The sequence below is a fragment of the Ochotona princeps genome, chromosome 6, assembly GCF_030435755.1.
Source record: "Ochotona princeps isolate mOchPri1 chromosome 6, mOchPri1.hap1, whole genome shotgun sequence".
NCBI lineage: Eukaryota > Metazoa > Chordata > Mammalia > Lagomorpha > Ochotonidae > Ochotona > Ochotona princeps.
In genome coordinates this window covers 8,672,900-8,684,957 of record NC_080837.1, presented here as the reverse complement: position 1 = coordinate 8,684,957, position 12,058 = coordinate 8,672,900, and the positions used below count along the sequence as shown (strand labels likewise).

Below are 12,058 nucleotides of genomic sequence, written 5' to 3'. Positions count from 1 at the left end.
GGAAGTGTTCCTCTGTGCTTGTGGATCAAGCTTCTGACACAATCTCTCCCATTTCCCACAGGGTCTCGGTAACCAGAAACATGTTCTTCTCCTGTTAACTCCTCTGGGGATCATCTCTGGTCTCTCTTGTTCTGTGTCTTGTATCCTACCTGGCATTACCTTCATTTTGTTCACCTGGCTTCTCCCCTAGCCATTGAGGGGAAGATTAAGGCTGCAGGGACTTTTGCTGCGTGCTCACATATCCCTTGGCAAGGGTTTGGGGTTAGAAAATGTCAGAGCTCCTGCGCCTGTTTTTTCAAGTTCCATGGTCTAAGAAGAATGGATGGCGGAGCAGATAGGAGTTCGGTTTTAGCTCTGCACCTGTCTTACTATGCCCCTTGACAAGTGATTTTCTCTCCTTAGGGTCCCATGTCCTCATTTGCATGAAAGTAGTAAGATTCAATCCATGCAACCCAGCATGCTTCTGACATTTCTAATTGCATAGCATCACAATACACAATACAGGTGAAAACAGTGCAGGATCTATAGATAGGAAATGTACAGTCCCTTCTGCGGCCGTGAACTTGGAGAGCCAGAAGCCCCAGACTCAGTCTAGAGTGCCCAGAAGCTCTCACCAGCAACGACAGTCAACTCTAGCTGCCCCAGAAGGAGCTTCCTAGAGGTGAGCATGATTTGAAAAGGTGACTTATCAATAGCCAATGTTTGATAAACCCCGGGGAAACTGTCAGGCTTCTAGGATGATTGGCATCAAACATTCATGGAAAACGCCTTGAGACTTTGGAGTGATCCAAGATATTAACAGCAAAGCTAAGGCAGAGAAAAGGGAAACCAAACTTGAAAGACAGTGTTTTCTTCTTTTTGTTGTTTTTGTGGGCTTGGTTTCCTAAGTTTGGGGAAGAACTGTTGTGTTTGGGGCACTGTTAAATGTTGGGAAATGATTTCAATCGGAACTTGTTGAGTTTTAATACCTTAATTTTGAAAGCTTCGTTTGGGAAAAATCGGCTCCTTCTTTCTTCTTTGCAACGGTTCCTAATGTCAACCAGACATACCAGAGTTTATGAAAGGTGTAATTCTTCACAGTGAGCATCAGGCTATCTAGGTAGTGGTTTCTCAGGCATACAGGCGGTGCAGAAGGCATACGTAAGCTCAGCTGGGGTGGTTTGCTTTTGAGTAGAGGGGAGATGGGGCTACACAATCAAGGCCACCATGTGTAACTGTCCTTTAGTTCTGGGGAGAACAATCTTACACAAGGTCAAGGGCCGTGTAGCTGGGGAGGTCATTATTGAGTCACTGAAATCCAATAGGTAGACAATGGTCAGATCACGTGGGCCAAGGGAAGGAGCCTGGATTTAGTGCTGCTATTATTATTGTTGTTGTTATTATTACTATTATAAGAAAGGGGAGAATGGGCTATTTCCTGTTTCAAAGGTTGCCCTGGTTCCTGAGCAGAGGTGAGGGGTCTGTAGGGGACTCCTTTAGGGAGCCCCCAATGACTATCCCATCAAAAGCAGATGTTCCCTGAAGAGAGGGTGTCCTTAACCAATCATGCCATGCTCGCTCTCAGAAGCCTGCAGTCTCTTGTTGGTATCATGGGGGAAACAAAAGACATGGAATGTTAGAACTAGGAAAAAGTTCAAGAGTCAGACACAGGGGCTGGTGTGGCACACAACATGACCAACTATCATGTTGAATGTGTAATTTGCATTGAATTTACTGTTACTAATAGACCTAGTACCTTGTATTGCTTTATGTGTTTTTTTTTTTCATGAGGATCTTTTTATTCGTTTGAAGGCAAAGTTAGAGAAAGGTGGGGCACAGGGGGAGAGAGAGAGAGAGAGAGAAAGAGAGAGAGAGAGAGAAAGAGAGAGAGATTGTTCATCTGCTGGGCCACTCCCCAGATATCCTCAAAAGCCAGGCTAGGCCAAGCTGCCGCCAGGAGTCAAAAGATTAGCAAAGAGCTGGATTGGAGCAGCCAACCCCAGCTTCATCTGAACCCAAGGGAATAGCCTTGTACTACTTGGGGCTATTTCTTGGGGCTGGTGTTGTGGTGTAGTAGGTAGAGCTGCACTTGTGATGCAGGCATCATGTCTGGGCATGAATTTGGCTGGTCCACTAATGGTCCAGCTTCCCGAGAATGTGCCTGGGAAAGCATCAGAGGATGGTCCAAGGGCTAGGACCTTTGTGACAAAGGGAAAGAACAAGATGAAGTTCCTGCTTTCTGGCTTTAGCCTGACTTAACCACGGTGGTTGTGGGAATCTGAGGGAGTGAACCAGCAAGTGGAAGGTCTGTTTCTTCTCTCTACTTTTTCTGCTATGGTCATTTTACATTTCAGACAAGCAAATAAATTTTTAAAACCCCCTCAAAACTAAATATATATAGAATTTTCAACCTTGGGGCAGCTATCAGGAGACTAATAAGCTCTTTAATTGTTGCTGATATCATTATTAAGGTTCTTGAGAAATAATTGTTAAAATATTAAGACTCAGGAAAGAAATAGGTCATAGTGTTTTCTGCAGTGATCATAGCTCTGTCATTTATCCTGCAAGGAATGAGAAAAGACAGGGAAAGTCACATGTGTACATATGTTCTCAATAGGGTTTCTGCTGATAATAACAAAATCCTGCAAATAATTTACTGAATCCAGCAGACAGATGAAGAATTAAATTGATGTTTGCTTATCTGATGGACTGTTACCTAGTCATTAAAAGCATAGCATGCGTGAGTGAAAAAAGAAGAGCTTGGTTTTTTTTTTTTTTTTTTTTTTTTGGTACACTATCATCTGGTGTGAGAAGTAGGTATTTATGCAATTACTGATATATGAGAGTTTTGGAAGGACATCATATTGAGGACAGGAAGCACAGAGAGAAAAGTGATTTTTTAAAATTTTGGCTTTCTAAATACTTACGACGTGTTTTTATAAATAGATAGTGTCAGTGTCAAGTTTTGCCCTTAGCACCTGAACGGGAAACCAAGCAAACTTAAATCTTGGCATTATGCTCTGAAGTGGACATCTGAACATGCCTACAACCATATACAGAAAGTGCAAAAAAAAAAATGCAGCTTACACTTGGGAAGGCACTTCAAAGCATTAATGAAAAATGAAATTAAAACATGCATATATTTTGTTGCCAAATTTTTAAAATCTGTGCATATGAGAAGCCTTCCAAAAGCTCATTTAAAACTGCATGGATTTTTTTTTTCACCCAAACACACTTATCCCTGACTGCTGTTTCCATGAACAATCTGAAACACCCTGGTAAAAGTGGGATGGAGTAAGAGAAGATCCTACAGGGAAGACATCCCTTTCCGAGTGCATGACGCTTGCTCAGGTCACACAGTGTGAAGCACAGGCTGGAATCCAAGTTTGGGGAAATTCCTGCTCTCTAGCTCATTATCTTGCCCTGCAGCTGCCAGCAGCCAAAGTACCACGGCAAGGGCAGTGAAAAGCACAACTTCCTGGCGACCACAGCTGGGGGTGCGTGGGCAGGGCTTCCGTGTGTTCTTTACCTCTGCACCTGCTGCTTGGTAGCCTCGGGTTCTGGTCAGCCTCCCTTCAAACTTCAGCACAATCTGCTTGGCTCGTCTGAAAGAGGAAAAGCAGGGGGCGAACACGATGCCACCACACTGACGGTTGTGTGGACGACGTGAAGCGGCAGAAGGAGGAAGTGATGCAGCAATGTAGGCAGACCTTGTGTTTCAATTCCAACTTTGGATAACCAGAACACTCCTTAAATTTTCTTCTTTAATATTTCTTTTTTTTTAAATTATTTATTATTTAACTTCAGTAATTACATTGTATTATGTGACACAGTTACATAGATACTTGGGTTTTCCCCACCCCTCCCCAAACCCTCCCACCATGGTGGATTCCTCCACCTTGTTGCATAACCACAGCTCAAGTTCAGTTGAGATTTCCCCATTGCAAGCGTATACCAAACATAGAGTCCAGCATCTTATTGTCCCGTCAAGTTCAACGGCTTCTTAGGTATACCCTCTCTGGTCTGATGACAGAGCCAGCAGAGCATCATCCCAGTCAATTGAAAGCTCCAACATACCATCAGCAAAAAATTTACATCATTATGGAATTAATTGACATAGTAATGAGTAACCAATATGTTATTTCAAGGGATGAATTGTCCAAAAATAATGAAGTCAAGAGATGTCTATATGTTGGTTCACTCCCCAAATGGCTGCAACAACAGGGCTGGGCCAGGCCTAAGCTAGGCCTAGAACTCCATCTTCCATTCCTATGTGGGTGGCAGGGGCCTAAGTACTTGGGCCACCATTTGTTGTTCTCTCTTGCTTGTTAGCAGGGAGCTGAATTGGAAGCTGAGCATCCGAAACAGAAGGCTGGTATTGCAAGCAACGGCTTCATTGTGCCTCAATGCCCACCCCACAGTCAATCTGCTTAAATCCCCTCCATGATTCTGGCGTTTCCTTGGGAACCACTGGCTTTGAAAAGCCAGGGATCAGGGGCTGGGGCTACCGCTGCTTCACTTAGCAGCCCTCATATTGTAGTCAGTTCTTTCGCAGTAGAATCAGACCTAGTTTCAGACAATGCACTTTGAGAAATGGGGGACATGTGGTACATACGAACAAGAAAGATGCATCTGTGCGTTCATGAGCAACCTGATTAAGCCCCCCAAATTCTGACACCACAGTCAATCACTTCCTTGTGTCAATTCACCTAATATTCCTCCTTGAATGTTCAAGGGATATAAATGGACTGGAACCACTGGAATGGATGGTTAAATCCACACTCAAGTGAGCAGCAGAAATAGAAAATAAATGTTGGTGACAATTGTCACCTTCAGGCTCACCTAATCATACTCTGCTCCAGTGTACAGATCCTCCTCATTCATGTGATGATCAGTTGCCCTCTGTCAGTTGTCATCAGTGTTTGGAGAGCTTACTTCTGTATCAGCTAATTGGCAGGCTCAACACATTTCCTTGTTAGGATGCACTTTCAAGTGCATCCCAAGCAAGCTCCCAGGTATACCCATTGGGTCTGCGTGCTCCCTTGGAAGACACGAGGAACAAGCTGACTCCCTTTGCGCCAGGCACAGTGAGTTCTTCATAATTAGACCCACCCGAGTGCCTGGCATTGACACCCCTCTCTGCAGCCCAGCCTTTGCACTGGCTTTACACGGGTCAGAACCAGAAGTGCAGGTAAGGGTGTGAGTTGGCATTTTACCCTGAGCCATGGCTACCACCTTAAGGTGCATTTTCAGAAGTGCTGTCTGCTACAAGCATCTAGAAAATAAAGGTCTCTCAAAGCTGAACAAGATCTCATCTAATTTATCTAAACCTTTTATTTTTCTTCTTGCAGGTATTTCCCAAATACCTGCTTTGAGTCAAGCATGGCAGAACTCAAAGGAAAGTAGAACAAGTACCTTACGAGAACCCATTGCCTAAGCCGGAATGGAAGAAATTTCATAACTGAGATAATGGGAAGGGCAAGTGCTAGGACGGGAGTGTGGTCAGGCAAGGCGGCAGGGAGAGGTGGACCTGACCTGGATCTGCATTGGTTCTGCCAGGACTGTCCACAGGGAAACAGGTTGTGCCACACTTTTCCAGAGAAGTGGCATTTCTCTGTAGCGGGCAGTCAGGATCCCTCAGTGGTCACGTTCCAGTGCTTTCTGCACTCTTCCTGGGATGAGCCTCAGAAGGTCTAGTTAGTGCAGCCTTGCTCCAGTAGGTTCTCAAGGTGACAGGGAGGTGATGTGTGTGACAGGGATGACAAATGAGAGGTGAGCTGTGTGAGAAGAGTGCCCTGGCCAGCGGTGTTGGCCCTGCAAAGAGGCAGAAGTCTTGGATCGCTTCCTGGGGCCGAAGTGCTTTGGCAGATAAAGTAGCATTCCAGGTTCAGGATGGTCCAAGATCCTTCAACTCAGATAGCAACTAACCAGAGTCATTTCAGAAGAATTTCTGAACTTTCTCCTGGAACACATGCCCTTCTGGGTTTTTTGGATGAACTGCTCTGATGATCAATTTGGTTTTAAATATCTATATATAATATAGCTATGTCTATCTATCTATCCATGTCTCTATCTCTCTATCTAAATCTGTTCTACAAGACAACACTGGGATGTGGAGGTCTGAGAACTTGGGTTTCAAGTCCAGCACTCAGAAGCTCTGGGCAGCCTGGGTTACTCTCTTTGTGTCTCTGGGTATCAACCTTTCCAACTAACAAAGGGACTCAATGCTCTCCTGACTCATGCAACTCCACATGAGGGGTGCTGATGACAAATGGAAGCAGGGGCTAGGAGGCCGAGTAGAAACTTCTGAAGGTAAAGACTGCAGCTAACTTCAACTACCTGCTGCAGCTGGCTGAGGGCCAGGTGCTTGGATGGGAAGAAAAGGGTCTGGTTGGAAGACTGAGGAGGAAAGAAGTGCCAGACCAACAGATAGCAGATACAGAGAAGGATTTCTCCTGGGCACCCAGGAGCGGGGACAAGCAAGCAAGCTGTGGGCACTGCTCTGTTCACCTGTGAGTGCCCTATGACCAGTTACCTCCTCCCCTAGGCTCCAGGAGCTCAGTAGCACAGGCCAGAAACATCCTGTGACTGAGGCATCAGGATCAACCTTCCTCAGCACCTGCCATGCTTAGTAATACTCTGTGCCAGACACGATGATAAGCACACACATGGTTTGTCCCGATAAATCCTTCCATGGCTGCTGGTGGGTCTCACATGCAGGCAGAAAGAATCTGTCTGAATGGGGAATGACAGATGCTGGGCTGTCTCCCGGAGTTTGACTCCATAATTGTGAGGGCTTCCAGGGTTTCTGAGTTTTCCAAACACCCGGGGAACTTATCTGCTGATGGTTTTGGCAACCTAGTGTGGAAGATAAGGGTTGCGCCTTACCATCTCTTTAGCATAATATAGAAAAGAACCAGTACTAGGGGAAGTGAAGAACATGACCCACAAACGCCATGGCTAGAAGGTGAGAAAGGTAGTGTTCGATTCAGGTGAGCAGCTTTCAGCACTAAGCTCTGCTCTAGGCAGATTCTCTTCTAAGCTAAGCAACCCCAGAATCTGGCTTTTCATGGAGATGGTACTCCCCCAGAGGGATAGAACAGTCACATGGTTAAAATGAACAATTATTTTTATTTGGCCTTTTATCCTTATTTGTAGAAGACTGGTGCCAACATCTAGTGTTCAGGAGGCTGATTTTTTGGTACAACCATGAAGACACTACATGGGGCACACCTGTATCTCATATCACATTGCCTGGGTTTGAGTCCCAGCCCTGCTTCTAATTCCATGCAGAGGATGGCCCAAGTATGTGGCTCCCTGACACCCCATGGGAGACCCAGATGGCTTTCTTGGCTCTGGGTTTTGATCTGGCCCTACCTCAGCTGTTGAAGGCACATAGGGAGTGAACTGGTGAGGTGGAAGCTTTCTGTCTCTCTCTGTGTTTCCAATCAATACACCTACTCTTTGGAAAGGAAGCAGACCAGAAGGTGTCTGCAAACACACACCTCCCACCCAGCACAGACTCATGGATAAGGCATGTGGGTTACTGGAAAGCGTATCTGCAAGTATGAGCTCCTGAGGTCCTTACCTCAGTGCCTTCAGCTTCTGTCCCATGGTCCAGGGTCGACAGCGAATGTTTGCCACGAGATCCTTCTGGAACTGTATATTCTGGAAAATTTGTTCCGGGTCACTGCTGTCCCCTGTTTCAGCAGCATTGAAGCTGTCTTCCAAGTTGCTGAGTGGGCAAAGGCATGAGGCAGAAAACATGATTAATAGAATTGCTTCCAGCCAAGACTGTCTTTCTTTGGGCAAGTTCAGCAGCTTGCTGCCCCAGGGTTGGTTGTGTGAGATATGTGTGTGTGTGTGTGTGTGTGTGTAGGGATTCATGGAGGTAGGGAGAGCATTTGGCCATGTGAGCAGCTGATTGGAACATATTTGTTGGTTTCTATGACTTTATCAGGCCAGCAGAAGACAGTGATTTCTTGGGGTGCAAGGTGATCAGGAGACAAGAGGGTTCTTACATACAATCCCCTACTGGCAGCATCTTCAGTGAGCAAAGTGACTGCTTTTTCAGGTTCATTCCGATTATCAGCTAATTTTAGCAGCAGTCCCCTTTGTTCTCTCCTTCTTCATGCAAAATCAGTAATAATAAATACAATAATTTAATAATAAATGTAAACAAAAGCAATAAATGGAACAACTTAACTATAAATGCAAATAACAAGTGTGAAATAGATTATAAAAAAACCATATCTTTTTCAGACCTCCCGCTCCGATTCATCTTCAGCCCAAAATGAAGAAGGCAAAAACAGACAGCAATTTCTGTGAACAAGAAACTGGAGAAGCGAAGTTCCACCAGTGCAATGTTTCGGGGAAATCATTACTCTCTGTAGGAACACATTTTTCAAGACACAGCAACCTTCATTCTCCCTTACCAGGCTGCTTCTGACACAACCTTCCAAGAGGTGGTGAGAGTATTTTTTCTAGGGCAATTTGTTGCTCTCTAATTGGGGCTTGTTGTTTATATCTCCAGGGAAATGTCTCCACCTTTCCCTAGGTTTTCCTAGATCTTTACAGACACTTCACAAATTTTGCCTCCGCACTCTGATCCACTTGCAACTGGGCTGAAGTCTTCCAGTGAATGCCTTACTGATGGTGGCAGAGGAGTGATCCTCTTGATACTGTGGGTGTGGACAGCAACCAACCAGGTTGACAAGCAGGTTTGAAGAATCTGGTTCCTGGGTCAACAAGCAGCTCCCTGCGCTGCTGAGCCCATCACTTTGGGGATGCAAGAACCTGGAGAAGTGACTGAGTTTCTGAGTCTATTCAAAAGCAGAATGGAACAGGACAGGGACCTTGCTCCTTGCTTCAGAGGCCCACGCATCCCTCCCTGGTGCACCTGCCTCATCTCCCCAGCTGATCTTTGGGACCCACTCACCTGAGTAGCAGGGACTCCTGGTAGAGATAGCATTGGCTGGCATTGCGTCGGATGCTTCTGTAGTGCTGGGATGCCTTGGAGGGTTTCATGGTGTCCACCTGCTGCCAAGGATCCCTGGGGCTGGGCAGAGAGCTGGCAGGCAAGGGTTCTGCTCCAGCGGAGGGCTCTGCAGAGCTGCTCTGCACTCCAGCTCTCAGGAGCAGGACCACGCCTGCAGCCGGTGCTGGGAGCAGGGGGAAGAAGCAGGAGGCCGAGCGTGCATATGTAATGCTAGGGGGGCCGGGAGGCACTGATTGGCTGGAGGCTGCAGAGCCCAAGGTGGGGGGGGGGGGTTGGCCAGGTGAGCTAGCGCTGAGCTGGCGCTGCCCGGATAATTCCATCTTCTGCTCAGCCCTTGGTTTGCAGAGCTCTTTGCATGTATTGCTGTGGACAGTGTTTGCAAAACACCAGGGCAGCAAGAAAGGCAGGGCTTGGTGGGTCCATGTCTACCCCCCTAAGAACGAGGTTTGAAGAGAGTCTTACCCATGCCCACCTGTCATAGTCAAGGGTGGCACGCTTACACTGAATTGTTTCTGCTTATTTTTTTCTTCATCCTTTTCTGTTCTGTTTTGAAAAAACGATCAAGCTACAGCAATTTCAACAGGACAGTGCCACGCACATCTGTCTGCTCTCTACCCACATTTGCCTATTGCTGCATTTTCCTGTAATTAATTTCTTCTTCTATCATCTTCCCACCAACGGCATTTGAAAGTACGTCGTACGCAAAATGACACACTCAATATTTTCGTATGATATTACCAATCATTACATGGGCATTTTGATCATTTTGCTCTATTTAACATTTGCCTAAAGCATGGTGATGGAAATGAAGAGGTTTTGTAGGACTTCATGGTTAGAAGATACGAATTGGATGCAGACTAGACTCTAAGAGGTTCAGAAACTTGATTGCTTCCTGTGGGATGGGGTGCCCAGCCTATCCTTGGCTTTTAAGGTAACACGAATAGCTCCTGGCCACAGGCAGGGACTCGGTTTGCTTGTCAACTGCAGAGTCCTTGTTGTCAGCTGTGTGCTGAGATTCCTGGTCAAAATCCTCCTCTGCAGGTCTAAGACTGGCCTTCTCTGCTGGTCAAACAGACTCTATTTGAGGCTGACCATGACCAACTGCTTGCTCACAGCCCTGAGGTTAATAGCTGCTTTGTAGCAACCAACCAGGGAGGTGCGGGACTCAAACAGAAAGGACCCATTCAGTTGAGCCTTTACATAGTACCTTCCCAAAGAGACTTAACAGGTGGGTGAATAAATGACTGAAATTGGCACTACATGACCGAATAAGAAAGAGAATCCACTCTCAACTTCTGGTGTGGAATGAGCTCATTGACAAACACGGAGTTCCCACTAAAAGACAAAGGCAAGCCAGAGACCCAGTCTAGGATGCTGGGGTTTAGGGACTCCTGGGCAGGTGTTCAGAGCTCGGGCTCAGCTGTGGTAAGGGAGCGTAGAACTGTATGAGTGCCAGAGCTGGCAGTGGGTCAGAAACGGACCCGGGGGCCTCTGAGACCAGGTCATTTGTTTGCCAATTTGTCTGAGGCCAATTTGGCTTGATGGTTTTTCTAGTACATTAGATAAAATGTGTGCTTATCAAATGGACAAATGGCATTTTCAATAGCATCATGTTTAGCCTTGCTGGATTTTTTTTCTTAATATTGTTTCAGAGATCTGCACACATTTACATGGTCTATTTACAATCATTTCAATGTATTTGTCACCCTGCAGTTTGGAAGCCCCATTGTCTGATTTTGAAACAAGACTGGACATTTGAAAACATTTTATTTTGGGGCCTGCACTGTGTTACTGAGTGAAGCAACTGCTAACGACACGGGCACTTAGGGGACCTGTTGGAGTGCTGGGTCAAGCCTTAGTGGCTCTGTTTCAGATCCAGCTGCTTGCTAATATGTCTGGGAAAAGTACTTGGGTCCCTACCACCCACGCGGGAGATCCAGACAGAGTTTCGGATTCCTGACTTCAATCTGGCTCAGCATTGGCTGTTGTGCTATTTGGGAAGCAAGCTAGCAGATGGAAGAGCACTCATTGCCCCCTCACTCTTGTCCCTCACCCTTTCAAATCAATCAACCAATACACGTTTAGTGTGTTTGTATTCATCCTGTGCAATTGAACTTTCAGTTTCTTGCTTGGAGTTTCACCCTGAAAGCTCATTCCAAATCGGGTTTTTGTTTCGGTGACCATGCTCTGCCCGTAGAACATTAAGGGCAATGTTCTGAAGCACTCAACTCTATCCCACGTTGTCCTCCCACGTGCCGGCTTTGCCAGGGATTTCCTGCTGCTTTTAGCATCATTTCTGTAAAATTACTTCTCCAAAAGTGCAATTACCAGAGTCAAGGGAGCTTCGTTTTGGGGGAAATTCAGTATGTTGTCAAAGGAATGCTACTAGCTTTACATTTGCACTGACTTAACGTTTTTGATTATTCTTCGTGTAGTGAATGACTATTGCTTTTTTCATGATCATACTAGCCACGGAGTGATGGTGAGCTGTGAGACACCAGGCTGATACATGTGGACTGCTGTGGTGTGTGATGATGGAATTAGGGTAGTTAGCATAATTTGCATGCACATCATCTCAAATATTTACCAATTAAAAAAAGATTTATTTATTTATTTATTTATTTATTTATTTATTTATGCATTTATATTGGAAAGTCAGATTTACAGAGGGAAGGAGAGATAGACAGATCTTCCATCCGCTGGCTCATTTCCCCAAGTGGTTGTAACAGCTGGAGTTAAGCTGATCTGAAGCCAGGAGCTAGGAGCTTCTTCTGAGTCTCCCACATGTGTGCAGGGTCCCAGGCCACAAACAGGGAGCTGGATGGGAAGTGGAGCAGCCGGGATATGAACTGACGCCCATATGGGATTCTGGTGCATGCAAGGCGAGGACTTTAGTCACTAGCCTATCACTGTGCTGGGCCCAAATATTTACCACATTTGCAGGAGGGTTTTGGGAACCTTCAAAAATCCTCTTTCCTGGCTGTTCCTGAAGCCCACCATAAATTACAATGAGCTTCTAATGTGGCGAAGTTTGCCTGTGGTTTGTCTCTTGACAGTTTTCTTTGAGTACCCCCATGGCTG

At 45.9% G+C, this 12,058-nt stretch overlaps 1 protein-coding gene across 2 annotated transcripts in view; it reads right to left on the bottom strand.

Annotated features, from left to right (window-relative positions):
• Positions 1–9,006, bottom strand: part of TMC3 (transmembrane channel like 3) — a 34,235-nt gene extending 25,229 nt beyond the window's left edge. For both annotated transcript variants that reach the window (XM_058665314.1, XM_058665315.1), the window contains exons 1-3: positions 8,918–9,006; positions 7,568–7,714; positions 3,509–3,584 (exon numbers count right to left, since the gene is read on the bottom strand). In XM_058665314.1, the coding sequence (XP_058521297.1) occupies positions 3,509–3,584; positions 7,568–7,714; positions 8,918–9,006 (312 nt within the window). The remainder of the gene's footprint in view (positions 1–3,508; positions 3,585–7,567; positions 7,715–8,917) is intronic.
• Between the last annotated feature and the right edge of the window lie 3,052 nt (positions 9,007–12,058).